At 44.8% G+C, this 21,184-nt stretch overlaps 1 protein-coding gene across 3 annotated transcripts; it reads left to right on the top strand.

Moving 5' to 3' along the window:
- Positions 1-1,101: 1,101 nt before the first annotated feature.
- Positions 1,102-20,693, top strand: CLTA (clathrin light chain A). 3 transcript variants are annotated; one of them, XM_063129103.1, is made up of 7 exons: positions 1,102-1,477; positions 9,667-9,704; positions 11,264-11,381; positions 12,524-12,635; positions 15,520-15,573; positions 19,015-19,050; positions 20,237-20,693. In XM_063129103.1, the coding sequence occupies exons 1-7, from the start codon at positions 1,252-1,254 to the stop codon at positions 20,406-20,408; spliced, it is 756 nt and encodes a 251-aa protein (XP_062985173.1). In that variant the 5' UTR covers positions 1,102-1,251; the 3' UTR covers positions 20,409-20,693. The 3 variants fall into 3 exon arrangements, with proteins under 3 accessions (XP_062985173.1, XP_062985174.1, XP_062985176.1); XM_063129104.1 differs by lacking the exon at positions 15,520-15,573 and having other exon boundaries at positions 1,104-1,477; XM_063129106.1 differs by lacking the exons at positions 15,520-15,573; positions 19,015-19,050 and having other exon boundaries at positions 1,106-1,477.
- Positions 20,694-21,184: the final 491 nt, after the last annotated feature.

Genomic DNA, 21,184 nt, shown 5'->3' on the forward strand with positions numbered 1-21,184 from the left:
AAATTAATAATAAATCGTACATTGTTCTGTAGGAATTTATCCTAATTAAGTAGGGTTAGTTTTAAGGCTGGAAAGCAAGCAAGCTTTGCTAGGATTCAAGAACTGAGATGTCTTTCTCCAACTTGCATTAGTGCAGTGGTTCCCAATTGGTGGTCCGCGGACCCCAGGGTGTCTGTGTAACCCACCCAGGGTGTCCGTGGCACCATTCACATATTAGCTCTGCAAGGTCCACATTTTAATAATAAAAAAATACACTCAATGTTGATCCAGATTTGAGATTAAAAGTAGGAAATATTGAACAGGATGTGGAAGGGATTGTTTGGGACAAAAAGAGGCATGATTTCTCCCATCTAGGTTTAGTAGCTGCTAGACATGTCATAATTTGTTCAATTTTAAACTAGACATTAGTAAAATTAAATTCGTCTTTATATTCCTAACTAAATCATTGTCATTTTTGTGTGGTAATATCACAAATACCACAAATTTTATGGTCTGTTTTTTTTTAGTATACCTAAAATCCTTTGCTTATTAGGGGCCACCCCTTATTTTCTCCAAAAAATTGCTCCGCACAGGTAACTACCATAGAGATAACAAAAAATTCAAAAGTAGGGGGTCCATGGCTAGGCATTTGAAAAACAAGAGGTCTGCAGTAGTTAGCTAATTGGGAACCACTGCATTAGTGAATGTACAGCTCCAGCCTTGGCAGGCTCACTCAGAAGTAAGTTCCCGTGAGTTAACGGTACTCGCTCCCCAGTAAGCGCAGGAGCGCAGCCCTCATCCCGCCCATCCAAGTCGCCACCTGGCTGCCTAGGAGAGACCCCACAGAGGACTCCGACCCTGGCCCCGCCTTCCCGTCGAACGGGGAAACCCCTCCCTCCCCCCGCGCGCAGCAGGGATGGAAGACGTGCCGATTGGCCACAACGCCTCTTCGGCGCGCGCAGAGGCGGGGGTGGGGGGGAAGGGGTCACGTGGAGCGTACTATGAAGCCCGCCCTCTCGGCGCGCTGATTGGCTGTCCCGTTTCCCCCCTCTCTCGGTCGGTTGGTGGAGTTGCGCCGTCACTCTGGAAGCTTTCCGGGTAAGGAGGGGGGAGGAGGAAGAGGAGCGCAGGGTGCTGCCTGCTTGACGGAGTCGCCCCAGGAGGCCGGAAGTATAGCTGCTGCTGCTCCTTCGGCGTCCGTTAAACGGCTCGAGCGCTCGCGGCCCCTCGCAGCCGTTGCTTCTGTTGGCTCCTCCCCCCCCCTCGACGCTCATGGCCGAGTTCGATCTCTTCGGTGCCCCTCAGCCGGCGGCGGGGAACGGCTCGCTGGGTAGCGGCGGCAGCGGCAGCGGCAGCGGCGGCGAGGAAGACCCGGCCGCCGCCTTCCTGGCCCAACAGGAGAACGAGATCGCGGGCATCGAGAACGACGAGGGCTACAGCATCCTCGAGAACGGGGAGGTGCCGGCCGGGATGCAAGGCCAGGAAGGGCTGCTCACGGGTAAGGGGGCTGCTGGGGGGGGTGGGGCGGGAGGAAGGGAGGGAGGGAGGAGCCGCACGGGCAGGCGCGTCACGTGAGGACGGGCACGTGTGAGCGCGCGGTCGCGGGTCCAGGACCGGGGCGGCGACTCCTCCCCGCGACTGGCCCACTCAGTGACTCGGGGGTCCTGCTGAGCTGGGAGTCTGGAAAGACTCCAGTCCCGCCTCTGCTACGGACTCGCCAAGGTGGCCTGAAGCAAGTCCGTCTCTTTCTTGTTCAGCCCCTCATTTCCCTATTTATTTATTTATTTATTGCATTTCTATACCGCCCAGTAGCCGGAGCTCTCTGGGCGGCTCACAAAAATGAAAAAAAAAAACAACACCATTCGAAGTATAAAACAACAGTATAAAACCATAATATAAAAATACAATATAAAAAAGCTCAACCAGATAAAAACAGCAGCAATGCAAAATTACAAATTTAAAACGCCAAGTTAAAATTTATAGACTGTTAAAATCCTGGGGGAATAAAAAGGTCTTCACCTGGCGTCTAAAGGCATATAATGTAGGTGCCAAGCGAATCTCTTTAGGGAGCCAGGTCTAGGTTGTCAAGAAATACTTTTGCAAGCTGCCACGAGAGCCTTTTTGGGCTGAATGGCGGCATAAAAATGCTTAAATGAATAAATAGGTTCTTAAAAACACAACCTTTCCCTCTGTACAACCCAATTTCTGCAGGTGTTCTTCATGGCCAAGTCCTTCAATTCCCCCCCACACACACTTTATGTGGGGGGAAGGTAAATATCAAGTTTCTTCAAGTAGTCTTTTTTTTTTAAGAGAAAGGGGACTAAGAAATTCATTAAATAAAATATCACAGGTAAGTTCAGCTGGGAGAAAAGTATCTGTGGAAGGTATCCCCTCCCTCAAACTCATCCCAGAGCAATACCTCTCTCTGTCTTGTGATTTCCTGTCAACTGCCTTCGATGACATAAGTGTGTGTGTGTCCTCTTTGCTGTGAGTGTAACACAGCCAGTGTTCTGTGCAGTTCCAAATTACTTTTGACACATTTACAGGGTTGTGTTAAATTGCGAGCTGGGATCTTCTTGGAATAACTGTAAAGGATTGCACCTCCAAAATGCATTTTATCTTATCTATAAAATATCTATAGTGTATAATCTTTCAGCCCTCAAAACGAGCTCAAGGTGATAAAATATACAATTTATTTTTTTAAAAAACGTATATTTTTTTGTCTTGGGTGCTACTCAACCTGGCAGGCTAGTTATGTGAATTGATCCAATTTTTCAGCAGGAACCATACCTTTCTTGATTTCATCAGGCAATAGATGATCTTGGAGAACACTGGAAAAGTTTGGGTGAGCCAGTGAAATCCATTGAGTTGAGTTAATGCTGTACTTCTAAATTAAAAGTGCTGAGTCTCCCGTCAAACAGGAAAGGAAAAACACACATAGTTGAATACAGGCTATTTCTTCAGAAAGCCTGTCAGAACCATAGAGCAAACAAATTTTAATCACTGGGGCCTGTTTCTAAAGTTGTCTTATCAGCTAGATCTATGTCAATATGGCCTCTTGTATTCCAGGTTTCTCTCAACTTGGTTTTTAGGAGTGGTTAGATGTGTCAACTCCATTCTATATGTATTGGAGGTCTTAAAATGGGTAGGGAGCCTGTAGATCTATGGCTCTCTTCATCCCTTAGACTAAAAGCCCTCTGCAAGTGTTCACTTCAGACTTGTGGCAAGTGCCATTATTGGGGGAGAGAGAGAGAGAAGTGCCTGTCAGAGTGGGGGAGAGAAGGAAGAGGGGTGTCCACTCTCTAGCCTGTGGAACCCCCTCCCACAGATTACCTCTGAAGCAATGGGTCCCCACCCCTTCCTTGAAATGTCTTAAAGCAAGATAAAAGCTACTCTGTGCCAGTTCTTTGAAGTGTCTTTAAATTTACAGCAATAGCTCAGTGCACACATCTTTACTTGGAAGTAAGTGCCATTGACTTTGCAGCCTTCCACAGATACTTTTCTTCTAGCTGAACTCACCTGTGATATTTTATCATTTGAATTTCTTAGTCCCCTTTTTAAAAAAAGACTATTCGAAGAAACTTGGTATTGGGGACAGACTTTTGGGGGGGGGGGGTGAGACACAGGTATAAGGGCATTCAGTCTCCCCATGTGTATTCCCTCCCTTTCTCTTTTAAAAGCATCTTCTTTAAAAAGCCATCGCACTAAAGAAAAGGGGCTCCATCATAAAACTCAGATGGTTGACAATGTAGAATTTTTGACCTCATGTCAGTTGTCTTCTAAAAGGATTCCGAATGAAATGTGGAAAGGATGTTTGAGAGAGATGCATTCTCCCCCCCCCCCTCTCTCTCCCCCTTCCTTTCTGACTGCTAGACTCTATTCAGGGAATGCTGGGCTCCTCAGTGAGATCAGTAATGACAGCCTGTTTGCCTACCCACTGCAGGGGAAAATGAGGAATGTGCAGCTACAAGAGAGTTTTGGCGGTGTTCTAAATTGTGCTCCTGGTTTATGCAGGAAACAGTAAGGGCCCAGCAGGGTTGGCTTGTGCCACAGGTGAATTGAGGGTCCCCCCCTAGAATGTGTCCAGAATTCCCTGCAGCGTGCTGGAGTTCTAGTAACAGATGTGCCAGTGTTCCTCAGCACAGAAATAGCTTCTTGAAGGTAAACCTTAGAAAAGCTACTGCCATATTCCTTTATTGGAGGTTATAGAGGTTATATTAAATGTAAAGTGCTGGTTGTTGACTTTAAAGCCCTAACTGGCTTAGGACTTAGGGGATTTCTTCCTCCCATATGATCCTGCCTCTCCGTTAAGATCAGTCAAGGGGGGCCTTCTGCTCACTCCGCCTCTCTCTCCTGTGTTTGGATCTGCACAGAAGGGCCTTCTCCATTGTGGCACCCAAGTTGTGAAATTCCCAACCCTTGGGCCCCTCTCTAATGTCAAATTCTCTCTTGAAGACATTTCTATTCCTGGCATGCAATGCACCTGGCTGGATGCTGCTTTTACTATCCCCTGTTGTTGTTTTAATCTGTTAATTTTTTTTGTGTTGCGGCCGATAGTTCTTAGTTGCCTTGGATGGAATATAAACTAATTCCCAGCTTGCTGATAGTATTCAGAGCCAGGTGCTGACTAGCACATTTTGCCTTTGACCAAAGGACTCCCTCACTCAGCAGTTTATCTAAAACCAGGAAATAAGTAGTACAGAAACATTAGCCTGCTAAACTATGCGGGGAAAATATTTTTTCTGTTTGTGTCTGCTTTTTGGGACAGAGTACACTACAAATTTGCTGACACGAAGTTTCCCTTGGATTTAACTACTGTTCTGGTATACTTGATGAAATCTTCAGAAATGGGTTTGACATAAAATTAGAGATGCTCTTTCATGAGCTTAGGAATGGGGCACATTTTAACTACAACTGGTATCCTATGAATGTACATTTGGGGCTAAATTCCACTGAGCTTGGTGGAATATGCTTCAGAGTAAACATAGATAGGATTGGGTGGTAAGTATTCTCCTTTAAAATAAATGTTCAAGTTTGGAGTAGTTTCTCTTTGGGTTTTTTATTATTGTAAACTGCTTTGAGGGCTTTTGTCAGTTGGACTGTGTATAAATCAAATAAACGAAGTGAAGCAGTTGGACTTGCTAGCTAATTTTAACTCTCTAAACCGACACTCTTAGGAGAGCAATCCCGGGGAGAACATCCCAGGGGCCATAGGATTGCTAGGAAGAAGCCTTTCAAAGTCAGAGGCAGCGCTCTGCTGTCAGAAGGGGGAGTTGGAGATCTGACCCCCCCCTCCCCTGCCTACTCACAGCTGGTAGGGAAAGACTGCGCTGGCTGCCCTCCAAGGTTTGAAAAGGAGGGAAGGGGGCACTCCAGGGGAAAGGAAAGATGACACCGGAGCCCCCTCCCGCCTCCTTGTGTTTCCGTTCAAAGCACCCTTGCTAGACGGGCATTTCCTGTCTAGCAAAAATCACCAAAGACTGAGGATAGGGAGGCGAAAATCGCCCTGGTTGCTTCTGGCTTTAGCCCCACAGGGCACAGGGGTCTCAGAAGACTCCAAGTTTGGAGGCTTCCAAGAAGTGAGGGTGCAGTCAAAAGGATTGCACCCTAAAAAACAAATGTACAAATTGCCTTTCTGCCAACACGATGTGAAAAAGGTGAAGAAAAAGCAATACAGTACTAAAACTAAAACTTGAAAGCTCAACATAAGGTCTGTTGAGGGTGTTAGCTAGCCCCTTATTTGTGTTGTATAGGAAAATTAAATATGATAGCAAAAGTTGTTGGAACTGTGGTTCAATTACTTTACATAACAGCCGTCCAATTTATTTCTTACTGTGGAGTGCAATTAACTAGCTGCTGTTTGCACCCTTGTTAATTTTAAGTAGTTAAGTAGGGAGAACAGCTGGGGATTTGTGGATTTACTTTTTATAACTCTAACCTTCTGAACCATCTTATTCAATTTGGTGCTCTTAAAACATGTTGCTTGTGCCAAGCACTATCCCTGTTTGGAATGAAATACAGTATTTGGGTGATAGTTGTGGTATCCCAGGTACCTTCTTGGAACTAAATACAGTGTGAGTCAAATTACATAGTAAAAATGACTGGTTTAGGAGTGGGAGGCTTATGAAAAGATGCCCTGGAGTATTCTGTAAGAGTGTTGATGACTCAGTCTCAGTAGCTTAGCTTTGTTACTGAGAATTGTTAAAAAAAGAAAAGAAAAGAAATGTGGAGATGTATTGGTGCAAGGCAGCCAGGCTTGCTGGTGATGCTGCTGAACCTGAAATAACATCATGTGGTCCACGTAGGGTTGGGTAGCTCATTAAATGCAAAGCCAGCAGATTGTTTTCTTGGTCCACGTGGGAAGAGCCAACCCGCCTATCACTGAGTACACTTGAATGGTAAAGCCTCAACCTTTGTACACTGCCTTGAAATGGTTTTTTGTCCTTTGAAATAGTCCGATCAAATTAGAACAGCTAGGTTGGAGGAGGGCTGTCATCTTTGTGCATAAACACCCTTAAGGTCTTGCATCCCTTGTCCCATAAATTCTGGCTTTCCTGTCTCATTTGACAGGAGGTGATTCCTAGAATCCAATTTCTACCCGTTAACAAGGGTGACCATATGAAAAGGAGGACAGGGCTCCTTTATCTTTAACAGTTGCATAGACAAAGGAATTTCAGCAGGTGTCATTTGTATATATGGAGACCCTGGTGAAATTCCCTCTTCATCACCACAGTTAAAGCTGCAGGAGCTTTACTAGAGTGACCAGATTTAAAAGAGGGCAGGGCACCTGCAGCTTTAACTACTGTGATGAGGAAATTTCACCAGGTTCCCCATATATACAAATGACACTTGCTGAAATTTCCTTTTCAATACAACTGTTAAAGATATAGGAGCCCTGTCCTCCTTTTCATATGGTCACCCTAAGTTAACACTTCCAGTTAGTATTGTTTGTTTTATAACTGCTTTCCAGGCTTATCCTTGCCATTGCAGCTCAACTAGAGCTTTTCTACTGTCTCAATGGATGGATCAGGGGTGACATTTTTGGAGTGGGGGGCGGTTTCCCATCTCCTTTGTTTCAGATGGCATATGAGTATTTTTAATTAAAATAAAACTCACCGTTTATAATATATATGGTGAATTCTCCAAGCTCTTTAAAAAGAGGAGCTATTATTGTTAGCACTGAGGACTACACTGGAAATACTGGGCAGTATCCGATATTAGCATAGGCTACATTGCGCTAGTGTGAATGACCTGTAGTGTAACACCAATAGCTTTTGCTGGCATGTTGGGTTTCCCTGAGAAACCCATCGTGCCGACAAGCGTGTTGGCATTGTGCTAGATAGATGGTTCAAGTTAGTGCAATGTAATTTCCATTAGCAGTAGTGTTGCGTTGGATACGGCTCATTGTGAATTGGAGGGGCATGGATAATGATTTTTAGTTAATTGCAGTTTACAGTTTCCATTGGTATGAGGATGTGGAAATGTTGCCCTTAACCTGATTTTCAAATATGGAGAAACCCAAGCTACCCCTCAAGCATTTGATGTAGTAGGGATTTGGAGATGTGGAAACCATGGTGGCTTAGTTTGGACATAACCTATGAAGCCAAAATGTGTACAAAACTTATGTTCCCACATCCCAGTATGCTGTACTTAAAGGCTTCCTGGGTTAATTAACCATTAGGCATTAGTTAATTGTTCAGTGGATTAGCCCCGTTGCATTGGAATCGGGGTATGTTGTTACTAAGATCAAAACAAACCAGAACCTAAAACTATGGCTTGAAGTTGGTTTTGGGACCTAGTTTGTTCTGACCCTGGTAACCATAGTTTCCTGGTTCAGATGCAGTGGGAAACTATGATTCATTAAGCCAGAAAGTCTTCACTTGCAGCCCATTTATTGGGAAAGAGTGGCGTAGGCACAAGACTCCTGAACTTCTTGGTTTAATAATCCGAAATGTCTATGTAGTGGGCTAGTGAGTTTGTGTTTCTTGCTTGCCTCTCTTCCAGATGTTTAAATTGTTACTCAGTTGGATTTTCAGCTCTAGATTCCTGAAGGCCAGTAACACGATGAGGTTTGTGGATTTAGAGCAAAGTAATACGTTGGCCTTTATGTTGGCCGTTCTTGATGTTTAAAATAGTTGCAGATTGATTTGCAGCTGTTCCCTGATAATCTGTGTAATCTCAAAACTATGTAACCATCTGATTAATATGCTGTGCATGTGAGGACAGCAAGTGCTCCTCACAATATGAGACCTGTGCCCCCGAGACCCCCTCGCATACATTATAGAATCAACTGACAGCCCACAAATGCTTATCTTTGTAGTCCTAGACAGCAAAACCAGGATTTCTCTTGGAACACTCCAGGGGCTTCTACCATGGCTGATGGGCTGCATTTGGCTTGCTGGGTCACCATTTGTCCAGGCCTCACTTTCACTGTCCAATTCTGATAATGTCCATAAGCGGAAGACTAGATGACCTTCAATGCTGGCATTTTGAAATAAGGCTGACTATTGGTAGCAGTTGTTTGTTCTGCTGGCCACTGTTGCTGGCTTCTGTTTGCTCTTAGCTAATGAAAATAGGCTTTGTAGATAAATCTGTATTTAACGGATCTTTTCCTTAGAAGCAATATTACTTCTGGGGTACCACCACCCCTTTCTATGTCTGATCTCACTCCAGCTTAGAAACATGATCAACAATTGTTACCCAGACTTCTAGTTCTAAATAATTTAGGCCTGTGCCTTTGAAATTCTGTTTAATTAATACAATGCCAAGTCTCGTCTCTATGTTTGTATTGGCATGTGACCATGTGCTTGAAGTAATGCAGAACAGATAAACTTCTGAGTTTGGTTAATGCCACTTATGTAGCATTTCAGTTCATTCCAGTATGCCACAGGAAAGGAAAGAGATTGCGTCATTGCGAAATATTTATCCACTTCCGTGATTGTGTTTTCTAGCCCATATGTACGCTCATGATCTCTCCAAAAGAGTGCTGCTTTTCTGAAATGTAGCCACCTGATTTTCATTGATTCTTAATCTAGTACAATTTCCCCTCCGTCATTGCTTTATCCCCGTAGTCTGCACAGCCAGCCTTTAATCGCTGGGATTATTGTGCGGTTGATGAGAATTGATTTGAAAGAAGCGAATTGTTTTGGTTCTTACAAAATATAATGAATGCTAGTGCTAAAGCATTCAAAGCACTTCAAAGTCATTGTCATGCTGGTCTTTCCAGCTGATATTAAAGGGTTTTCCTAATCATTCTGTTGCAAGTTGTAGGAGAGGGATGGGATGAGGCCTAGAAACGGGCTTTCTTAAGATCACCAAGTTCTTGATTGAGCTGAGCCTTGAAATGGGGCTTCCTGCCTCATACTCCTTGCTGCCAGCCTACATCAGCCTTCCCCATTTTGGTACCCTCCAGTTATGCTGGATTGCAACTCCCATAATTCCATGATAGCTGGGAATTATGGGTGTTGCAGTCCAGCACAACCAGAGAACACTGCATATGGGAAGGTTGGCTTGCATTGCCTCTCAGTTCCCCATTGCGGTGGTCTGAAGCCTGCCTACATTTAGCCTAGCAAAACCTCCATCTTTCAGTTCCCTTCTTGCACACTCTTAACTCCTACGGTTTTCTATGGAAATGTTTCCTTGTTGAAAAAAAAAGAGGCTAATATAGATCCAATTCTTCTTCTGCAGATTCGATTGATGGAGTGACGAATGGTGATGTCTATCAGGTAAATGTGAATGAAATGAGTTTTACCCTACCCAGTGCCTGTTTACCCTACCCTGTGCCTGTTTGCATTCTCTTCCCCTCCTTATTGTTTTATTATGATTTTATTAGAATGTAAGCCTATGCGGCAGGGTCTCGCTATTTACTGTTTTACTCTGTACAGCACCATGTGCTATATAAATAAATAAAAATAATAATAATAGTCATTGGATGGTCCTCCAGACAATGCATATTGTGTTATTTCGGTCAAAGGTGATGGAGCAGAGTTTTGCTGCATGCGTGCGGGCGTTGGCAACAGATTTTGAACTGAGCAAAGCTAAAGAGGCAGGCACAGAGAATTCTTTAACTTGCTTTTTCACCAGTTTGAAAAGCAGCAAAGTCCATTTCTCCCCGTCTGCAACTCAGCAGCCCACTCCCCGTTTTCTAAAGTCCTGGCTTGCATGCAAGAGTGAGCAGTTGAAGCGCAGGAAGGGAGAACTCTAAAAGCTGCTGTTACTGTTCTGCTGAGGAGGAGGGGATTAGTGTCTTGCTTGTGACCCGCTGAAGAGAAAGAAGTGGAGGTAGATCAAAGGGATAGTGGAGGATTTGGGGCGATGTGTGTGGTCAGCCAGGAAGCCCCTGAAGATCAGGCTGGACACCTTGTTTGACAATTGCCTGTTCCTGCCATGAAGTAGGGGTTTGCAAACGTGTGCCTGCCCTATTTTAGGAAGCTGTGATTCCCTACACACATTCCTGTGTTTAAAAATGCATATAGGGTTGCATAGATTTCTCTAAGCAAAGTTTTATGGGTTTGGGTTCACTGCTACTAAGGGTGATAATTTAAAGCAGGGGTGAGCAACATTTTCATCTGCTGAACCCCTCCACAGGGCTCTCAGATCCTGCAGAACACCAGGTAAAACCTCCAGGCCCAGCAATTTATCGCTGAAATTTGGTGACAAATCAGAACAGATTGCTGGAACAGTCAAATTTTGCTTGTTCTCAAATTTAGCCCTGTAGTGCTAGAATGGGCGTTGTTTTTTTTTGCTGCTGCCAAATTCGTTGGAGCAGGAGCCGCACCGCAGGACAGTGGAGCCCATGTGTTGCCCATTAGGTGAAATCAAATTTTTGCTGACAATAGAGCAAAATCCCATGAGAATTAGGGAACAAACTTTTGCGCAGCTGCTTGTTTTCTCAATAACTTTTATTTTTTTGGGTAGCATTGGGGGAATTATTGGATATCTGTCTGGACTTCCTTTCAGCTCCTCCCAGCACCAGCCAGGGCCCCGGCTTCACCCATCCCCACTGTTATCTCTGATCTGTAATCAGAGATACTAGAGGGCTTCCTCTAGGGAATTCCAAGGAGGCTCTGTAAGCCAGATGGGGAACCTCTGCGCAGGTCAGATTAGGTCAAACAGACTCTTACAGGAGCGTCCCTATACCAGTAACATTGTTCAGTCATGGCATAGCTGCCAAACTCTTATATCCTTGGTTATTTTAAAAATTCTGACAAAAAGTAATGCCACTTTAGAACTGTTTTATTCACTGATGATGGTAAAAATGCCTGCATCTTTTTGTCTGGTTCAGGAGAGCAATGGTCCAACAGATTGCTATGCAGCTATTTCACACGCTGATCGTCTGCAGACAGAACCAGAGAGCATCCGCAAATGGAGAGAAGAGCAACGGGAGCGCCTAGAAGAACTTGGTAAGGGCCAGGACTGTACATCCTTCAGCCCCTAATAGTGCATAGGGGCGGCGTTTTGACCTGAGCAAAGCCTGATGGGGCAGCAACATTGGCGCTCTGTCCCTTGACCTGCCAGTCACAGGCGAAGGCTGCTTTGTCTCCTACCTCAGCATGAAGAGCAGCTTTGCTTGGAGTTTCCCTTGAATGCGTCCTGCCTCCCTTTTGACTGCATCTTCATTCACACTTTGGGTTGGATGGAGCTGTTGAGGCATGGAAGGGCAGAAATCTAGCAGAGCCTCTGTTGCTGTGCATACCGGGGAGGGGGAGCTTGACAAGTCGTCCTGTGACTCACATCATCGATGTTGTCTAACCAGCCTCTGAATTGCAAACTATACTAAAGGACAGATGGGAAAGATTCTGGGGACTGGTTTGCCCGCCCAGGTTTTCAGTTGCCTGTCCCATGTGTAAGTCCTCCTACCTTAAAAGGGAATTTTCAGGATTTGTGTCCTGCTTCTTTTGGGCACGAGGGATCTGGTGATGGCGTTGGAAGGGCAGTGGCAGGTCTGGTCCCAGCAGCCACTGCCGCCTCTGGTAATGCAGCTTCCACAGCAGTGCCACACGAGGGCTGTTGCACTGTGGAAGTGGGGAGGGGCCTGATCCCTTCGTATATCCCTGAGAATTCAGTAGGAATTGCCCATACAGTCAAGCATATCTTCACAGCTGTAACTGTTAGGAACTTTATTAAAAAAAGAAAACTGAGATACTTAAGCTGAAAATCTCATTCTGTGCTCCTATGAAATTGCTGCTGTTTGGGCCTGTGGGTGTTGGCATTTGACATTTGCCAAACATAATATGGAGACTTCAGTGAATGGAGAGAGAACTGGAGGACTTGTGCTACCCGTTGAGTTTGTGTCACTGAAGTGGATCAAACTACTGGATGCTTGTGTTACTGCTCCAACACTTTTGTATTTAACCCTCTTATCGGCACACCAATAGAATTTCAAGTAACAACCTGGCTGGTTTCTGTTGCTTTGGCCACTCTAGCAGCTCCATGCCTTCCAAAGCCTGGATTACTTATATCTCAGAATCTTAGCTAAATTTAGCCCCCAAGAACAGATGTTTGTGTACAAGCCACATCTTTGTGTCTGTGTTCCTTTTTGAAGATGCGAACTCTCGAAAGCAAGAAGCAGAATGGAAAGAGAAAGCAATAAAGGAGTTGGAAGAATGGTATGAAAGGCAAGATGAGCAGCTACAGAAAACAAAAGCTAACAATAGGTAAGAAGGGCTTGCAGGGTTGTTGTTTTTTTACACGCCTTAGGATGAACTCAGACATGGCTGCAGCTCAGCCGCTCCATTTTGGCTTTCTGTCTGGCTACCATAACGCTGGCTTCCTGCACACCACAACTAGCAAACAGGGAGTTGTCCTTGGGAATGCCCACCCCTGCTGCCCCTTTCTAGCGTGAATTTCCTACTTTGCTTCACTTGCTTTTCCTTGTCAACTTCAACTTTGGTTTCACCACTGCATCTGGATAGATGGCTACCCCAGTCAAGGCTAGGTACACACCATACTTAACCTTGATGTTCTAACTCTGGCTTTTGTTGGTACACGATAAAACTAAATAATGGAAAACTAAATCATGGATAAAGCCAGCAAGGGAAGTGAGGGGTGAAGGGTGGGATTGACCTGGCAGAAGGAAGGAGAGTGGGGAGGAAGGGGCTTGTGTAACCAAGGCTGGCTTCTGATTTGCAGGCAGTGGATTTGTATGGCAAAGGAACTAGCTCTTCCCGGAATCATATGGATTGTTCCAGGAGATCAGGCCTTGGTTATGTGGATCAAGTATCTGTGGAAGTGGAACAAGCATAGATTCTCTGGAATTAAGCTGCAAAGTAACAATTGGAATTACTTTGCATGTTATGTGTATAATAAATGGGAAGGGAAGGGAATATTATGCTGATAAGTGACAGGTGAACAGCAGCTTGCTTTCCTAGAAGCCATTATAAGAGCAACTCACAGCTCCCTTCCCTTCTTGGTTTATATTAAAATAAAGCAAATAACTCTGCTTTTGCAACAGTTGGAGAAAAAAAGTGGAAAAAGAAAGGGCAATATGTGGAGTTGAGAATATATGAGGTTTCTCATGTCAGCAAGTTGACCAGGCTTAATTTTGCAGTCCAGCTCTGTCTCGGATCCAAGGACCCACATGCCTAGTCACACAAGCCCCCAAAGGCCTTAAAACTGGGTTCTCCAACCTGGTGTCTGCGGGCATCAATGTGTCTCTGGACACCTCTCTCAATGACCACCAGGCTACCAGCCCATCCTGATTTTGGGCTTCAAAAGTGTTTTTTTGCTTTGGAGCTCTGTTTTATACTTTGTTCTTGGGCAAGTTACTTTCCTTTTATTCTTGCCAGTTTGCTGTCTGAAAAATGAATGGTTTGTGACTGGCCATGCTCACCATGCCTTTTATGAATGAGCAAGCCACCTGCCACGGCAGCCATTTTGTGAGAGCCCCCATGACACACTCAGCTGACACGAAAAGGTTGAGGACCCCTGCCTTAAAACAGCCTCCCATGTTGTACAAGCCCCATTTATTGTTTTGAAGCATTTTTGTCCTCCTCCGAAAAAGTCTCCCAGAGCAACAGCTTGAAGAAAAGTGGGCCTACTTCTAATGTCATTTGATGTGACTTTTTCTTTTCTTTTTTGCACTGGTGGGGGGGGTTTGTTTTTCAAGATCGACGGGGAGTCGCAAAACCCAATGTGTGCGGTCAAATCCTTGGACATGCTTAAAATAGCCAATGACCAGGATTCAAGGAGCTGTATCACTCATGCTCATTAGACTTGTGGAACCCTGTGATAGCAAGGCTGCGTTGCAGGGCTTGTTGCCAGTTGAAGCAGGATTTATTTAGAACATTTTGAGCTGCTTCTCCCAGTTAAACTGAGTGTGCTGTGAGCAGCACTAATTTACTATGACTACAGCAAAATCTATTACCATCTTAGAACGTTGATGAAACTGGGTAGAACGTCATCATCATTATTCTAAAAGCAATAATGTGTAACTGTATTGGGCTTAATATTACGTGGCCTGGGAGCATTTTGTTGCAGAAGGTGGAAATGATAAAATTAACAAATATCCTCTTGTGAGGCTCTCCATGGAATAGCACCTGCATATACAGCCCTTGAGGCAAACAACACTGGCTGTAGTCCAGTTCAGAGCTGAATATGTTTAAGGCCACTGGGATCGTTGGACTTGGATGTACTTCACATTTTCCAGTGGACTGTGGATGCTATGTTTTAGCAGGCTTCCTAGTACTTGCATGTGATGGGAATGGTATAAAACAGCAGGGAAACACTCAGGTCTGTGTTTGTCTGCTTAATTCAGACGCATTGCTTCCCTTTTCCTGTAGAAAGCTATGGACTGGCAAAGGGGGAAGCAGGACTCTGTCCCCAAAGGAGTTCAGAATGTCCTCCCAACAGCCCTGTAAGGTAGCTTAGTCCGAGAGCTAGCAGCTTGTCCAGCGAGCTGTGTGACCAAGCGGAGATTTGAATTCAGACCCTCCTTGTCCTATTAATTATTTTTCCCCTACTAGTGGGAGATGGGGTTGATGGTAATACCGGTTTCTGAGCCCTGTTCTTTCTCCCTTTTCATAACTCAGTGAGGGACCTGGGTCTCTACGGTTCAACATGTTAAATATTCTATACTTGGCATGCCTGAATGATGAAATAGTCCAGAAATCCAGTAGTGACACAAGTTGTAGCTAATGCAAGGCAGGTCTCTTCTTTGTTGTGATTTACAAACTGTGTTGCAGTCTGGTTTACCAGGATACTCATGGTTTGAGTCAGTGAGTATCACGTTTGATACTCACGTTTGAGTCAAACCGTAGGCCTGAAAGGGATGCTGAGGTTGTTTCCATGAGGCTGGCTCCCATTTTGGAAATTATGGTGTACATGGAGCCAGTGTTATGTCTGCACTGGGCCAAAGTGTTCCTTAACAGTGTAGCTCAATGCTTAAATAATTTTTTTCTTCATGTTTCTAGGCTCCGACTAATCTATTGCACGTTTAACATATTAAACCTAATATTGCTTCACCTGTATTTTCTTCTGCTTATTCTTCTCTTTTCTCTCTCTCTCTCTCCTGCCTGCTTCTATGGACCACTTGCCACCTAGGGTGGCAGATGAAGCTTTCTACAAACAACCCTTCTCTGACGGGATTGGTTATGTGTATGTTACCTAACTACTGATTATTTGTCTGATCCATTATCCATCAGTTTCAATTAACACTTCTAATCTGTGAGAGGTATTGTTGTCAAAGTATCCCAAGACAAATCACGTCAGGCAGAGAGGCATCTTCTGCGGCAGATCCGATTGCAAGAAAGCATTCTTGAGTTTCTAGGATATGGAGGGGAGTAAGGGTCTAGTCCATAACATGGGAAAGTGTGTGATAAAAGTAAGAAGGAATGCTGAAGCTTGGGGATGGATTCTTGTCAGCTACATCTGGCCCATGGAGCAGTCGATGTAGCTCTCAGTTGTCCGACCAACTTTTAATCAAAGCCATGGTGAAAGTTTGGGTGAAACTGTAAGGATGAAGAGGTTTCAAAAATTTCTATGAGAGCGATTCCATGTTTAATATTACTGCTCTCTATTGGATTTTGCATATAATGCTTCTATGCACAATCCTAATTAGAACCTCAGAACCCATGATGGGTTTAGATTGTGCAGCAAAGTAAACTTTAGCCCCTGCCTGTACAGCTGCCCAGAGAACACCTTAGTCTCTGAGAATACTTGGACCATCCGTGCAGTAGCTGAAAAAGTGGTAGGATGGTAAATCGCACACTTCCAAATCATTGCTAGGTTCCATAAGATTTGTATGAAGCGGATCTTTTGAAACGTAAGCTGTCCGAGGTATTTTGGAAAGTGCAGTTGTGTGCTTTTCCTCAACTGGTTCAAGTAGGTTGGTATATTACAAATTCGGAAGTGGGAAAAATTGAAATGCTCAATTCTTTTTAATCTCAGTCAAGTGGGTTCTACCCTTTTGTGCTGTTTAGAAATCTGGCTTTAATCGTGTGCAAGGAGCAATACCTGTTGGTTTACTATGAAGCAGACCCAAATTACTGTATGCAATTCCAGTTTACAAATAGGTAGAATAGATTTTGTCAGACCTCTTATCTACACAGAAGAGCTCTTATATTCCTGTTTTCTGGAAGTGTGAGGTGGTTGGGGTTTTTTTTAACAACCCCACACTTAATTATCTTCTTCTGCAATTTATTAAAACATTTGTATCCCACCCTATATCACTAGGATCTCAGGGTGGCATACAGGTAAAATTATATAACAATATAAAACAATATACACAGCTAAAAACAAATTAAACCATTAATCCAGCTAAAAGCAGTACAGAATTTAAAAGCAGTAAAACCAATTAAAACAGTTCAAACAGTGTGCAAGCTTGGTGAATTTAGCCATCAAAGGCTTGTTCAAAAGCCATGTCTTTACTTGGCAGCGGAATGAAGTCAGGGTTGGCACCAGTCGGGCCTCCAAGGGGAGGGCTTTCCATAGTCGGGGTGCCACAACAGAGAAAGCCCTCTCCCATGTCCCACTGTAGTAAATGTCTTGTGTTGGTGGGCTCCTCTCAAGTCTCGGGCAGGCACATAGAGGAAGAAGCACTCTCTCAAGTTTCGAGGTCCCAAGATGTTTGGGGCTTTAAATGTCATTACCAACACCTTGAATTCTGACTGGAAGCATATAGGCAGCCAGTGCGATTCTTTTAAGACCAGTGTTATATAGCCTTTGTGGGGTGTACCGGTCAGCAGCCTAGCTGCTACATTTTGCATTAGCTGCAACTTCCAAGTCGTCTTCAAGGGCAGCCCCATATTGAATGCATTGCAGTAGTCTAATCAGGAAGTTACCAGTGCATGCACTACTGTGGCTAGGTTGTCCCTGTCCAGGAAGGGCCGTAGTTGGTGGATCAGCCAAAGCCGACCCCAAGTACTCTGGGCCAAGGAGTCCACCTGGGCCTCCAGTGACAAAGATGGATTTAGGAGTACTCCCAAGCTACGCACCTCCTCCTTCAGAGGGAGTGCAACCCCATCCAGAACAGGTCGCTTATCCAATTCCTGGACTCAGGAACCAGCATTCCACAGAGCTTTTGTCTTATCAGGCTTCAGTTTATTGGCCCTCATCTAGCCCATTACAACCTCCAGGCACTGGTCCAACACCTTCACTGCTTCAGCTGACTCTGACGATAAGAAGTAGAGCTGAGTATCATCATCATACTGATGACGCTCAACCCCAAAGCCCCTAGTGACCTCATCCAGCGGCTTCATATAAGATGTTGAACAGCATGGGGGATAGCCATAGAGTGGAACAGGAATCCTCCAATACCACTTTCTGGAATCGGCCCTGCAAGTAGGAACAGAACCGCTGTAACACAGTGCCTCCTACTCCCATCTTGCAGAGCCGATCCAGAAAGATACCATGATCAAAAATATCAAAAGCTGCTGAGAGATCCAGGTAGATCAACAGGGAGGCACTCTCCCAGTCTTTCAACTGGAGTAGGTCCATTTTTATATGAGGGGTACTTTCCCATGTGATGTTTCTTGGCTGGTTGGTGCCCATGTGATACCCATGCTGGTTGGAGCTAGTCCAGATGGACTAGCAGGATCATCATGGGAGGCAGAGCTGTTTTCTGGCCAAATAGAGACATTGGCTGGGTTCCCATAACACAACCCACACTCAAGTTTAAGGTGGGTTGGTGTTGTAACGTGGGTTGTGTTGTGTGAACCCAATTGCACTAAGAAACCATGGTTTGTTAACTATGAACAATCCACCGTTCACAACCCAACAAGCAAAGTTTATTGTATCGTAGCAAATTTCCATGATACACAAACCATGGTTTGTTAATGCAGCTGGGTTTACACAATACAACAACCCTTGGTTCAACGACAACCCACACTCAAACATGACTGTGGGTTGTCATGTTCTGTGAACTCAGCCGTTGTCACTAACCAATTAGGGAAGAAGACCAAGAACAATTTTCAGCCCTTGCTTCCTGTTCCTATTCAAAAGCCATTATTTAGGTGGCACTATCAGGAGATAGGGCAACTTCCCCATCTCTGTCTCTGGGGCAAGCCCTATTTGCCTGACATGACACCACCGCAATGGCTACCAGTTGGGAAGAGGCAGCATTGCTCGAGCTGCATTCGGACTTTGCTCTAACCCTCGGCCTCTGCAATCTGATGCTTCCTTTTCCACAGCCTGGCTGTGCCACCAGGCGCATGCCTCTCTGCTCTGGAAGCAACAGATGGTTCTTGTATGCGTGTCTCTGTTCTGAGTCTAGCATTAAAGATTCACCCTGTGGAAATGTGGCTGACAAATGACCTAGAATCATCCCAAACTTGTGAAATGCTGGACTTACAGGTGGTGTTTGCCTTTTGCAATTGGAGTCGATGCAGACTTATTTCTTACAGCCAGTGGGGGAGGACAAGGAGGAAACCTGCCGTACAATTGACGCAGAATCAAGCTAGCAGCATGTTTCTTGAATGTAGTAGGCAGGGCTGGGGAATGCATGTCTGGCCAGCTTTACTTATCATCTGCATTATGCTCATTTTCATTTTACTATATCTGACTTAAACTCTCCTTTTTTTGTTTCTCTTCACCTTTAAGCACAAACATAAACCATCCTTGCTACAGCCTAGAACAGTTAAGTAAACTCTTCACTGCCCCTTAAGTGTCTTGTCACATAAAATAGCAGTGTTGTAGTGACCCTTTGTCATCGGTGGTGTTCGTAAAGCAACAACAATCATCCTTGTGATCCGTGCTGACCTTCACATGGGCTCATCCTCATTGCTTTTTTTCCTGGTACTTCTTGTTGTAGTTGGGACTCCTGGCCTTCCTCTTCCTGCAATTAGGGGTGCTCACAGCTTCTGCCCATGTGTGGGTTCCAGGGGCTCCCTTTTTGCTTTAGTCCCTGAAAAATTCCTTTTGTGTTCAAGCAGTATAGCAGTGCGCCAGTATTGAAAGAGTGACATTGATTCTTACGGAGATGTCCACTGAACTGTGTGCGTGTGGGCATGAAATGAATGGGCAAAATTATTATTTGAGTTGGCCTTTCATTGATCTCCCCTGCTCCAGCTTATACCATCAAGTCCATAGCACTTAAAAGCATGAGGCCTCTTTTTTGTTTGTTTTTGTTTTGCTGATCCTCTCTGCTTTTCCACAGCATTGGAAATGTTGTCATGTCTTATACTTATATTTGTAAGCCTTGGAAGTAGCTTCCAGAAATTAAAAGGGCAGTTGAACACCCACCCCTAGCACAACTTTCCCACCTGGGTGTTTAGCTTCTGCTGTGCCAAATTCATGCCCTATGCAGAACTTGAGTGTTAATGTATGGAGATTGGATTCTCACCCATCCCCACCAGCACACCTGAGTTGTGTGTGTAGGGTGCGGTTTTTGCAGAGGGGCCTGTGCACGTAGAGCCCAACATTTGTAGGTCCCAGCTATGCCATCTGTACAGTTGATCTTGTGGTAACCCCAATCCCCCCTCACTATGCATAGCCCTCTATGTCTGCATAGGGCGCAAGTGTTGCTGTGAAGGCACTCTGAGATAACTCCTAACAGGCATGTTTGTAAATGAAACAGGCTGCGATTGCATTTCTCTCTTAAATGAAACACCTGTATTCCAACATTTTACATAGCACGTCTCTATTCATGTGGGCCTGACTGCTGCCCTGTCCTCTATCAGGATGTTCTGCGGTGGTGGGTGCAGGAAGTCCTCAAAACGCTACTGGATTCTCTCCACCCCTCACCCCCTGGTCAAATAGTTCATGGGGCTGGGGTGGGAAATGTATGCGGCTGACATTAAACCTGATGTTGCATTGCTTCTAGGGCAGCTGAAGAAGCTTTTGTGAATGATGTCGACGAATCCTCCCCAGGCACGGAGTGGGAACGTGTGGCACGGCTCTGTGACTTTAACCCCAAGTCGAGCAAGCAGGCAAAGGATGTGTCCCGCATGCGCTCCGTGCTGATTTCACTCAAGCAGGCTCCGCTGGTTCGCTGAAGGGAAAGCACACCCGGCACTACAAATGCAATACCTTTAACTTTACTCAGAGAAGCTGTGTTTGCAGTAATTGGATTAATTATGTTTAACTGTTTTTGTTTTTGGACCAAACCTCATGACGTATTTAGAGTTTGATCATTGTTTTGTGATTGCATGTTCTTCCCTCATCTGTGTCCTCCTGGTGTCCAAATTGGGAGGAAACGTCCGGGACCGTAGTCTCTGTGCTCTTGTGCATCGAGATTTCACTTTCAACTGTACCGATATTAAAGGTCTGTTTAAACAGCACTCTTGTGTGGGGATTTTAAAAAACCAAAGCAACATCTTTACCATTTAAAAAGACACAGACATGCTGACCTATAGCTTGTATGATTAATAGGGGCTAGTTTTGAACAAGATCCTGTAGCTGCAGTGGTCTAATAAAATGCAGAGAAAATAGAGAGGCATTTTTACTGTATCAAGCAGTATGCAATATCTTCCTCCTCCTTGTCCTGCTGTCTCTGCAAGAGGCTTGGTTCCCCACAGCGGTGACTTTTACAGAAGCAGCTGTAGCTTCAGGTGCTAAGGCAGCTAGTCCAGAGATTGTATCATAACTCCCTCTTCTCCACCACCTGGTAGCTTAATTTAGAGTGGTGGTTTCTGTCTTAACTGCTGCTCTTGAGGCAAGGGAAGAGTGGTAGAGTGTGGGAATAGAGCTAATAAAACTCAGGTCTATCAGATTGGGGGGTGGTATGTGGGAGAGAGAAGTGTCCTTCTGAGTAGGGTTGCCAGCTTCAGAA

This window comes from Elgaria multicarinata, chromosome 6 (genome assembly GCF_023053635.1).
Source record: "Elgaria multicarinata webbii isolate HBS135686 ecotype San Diego chromosome 6, rElgMul1.1.pri, whole genome shotgun sequence".
Classification (NCBI taxonomy): domain Eukaryota; kingdom Metazoa; phylum Chordata; class Lepidosauria; order Squamata; family Anguidae; genus Elgaria; species Elgaria multicarinata.

Excerpts from the sequence above, each read along its gene's own strand:
- CLTA (XM_063129103.1), top strand. The coding sequence starts at position 1,252 with ATGGCCGAGTTCGATCTCTTCGGTGCCCCTCAGCCGGCGGCGGGGAAC. Across the intron at positions 12,636-15,519 it reads AAAACAAAAGCTAACAATAG|GGTGGCAGATGAAGCTTTCT; the intron begins GTAAGAAGGGCT and ends CTTGCCACCTAG. Across the intron at positions 15,574-19,014 it reads TCTGACGGGATTGGTTATGT|CACAAACATAAACCATCCTT; the intron begins GTATGTTACCTA and ends TTCACCTTTAAG.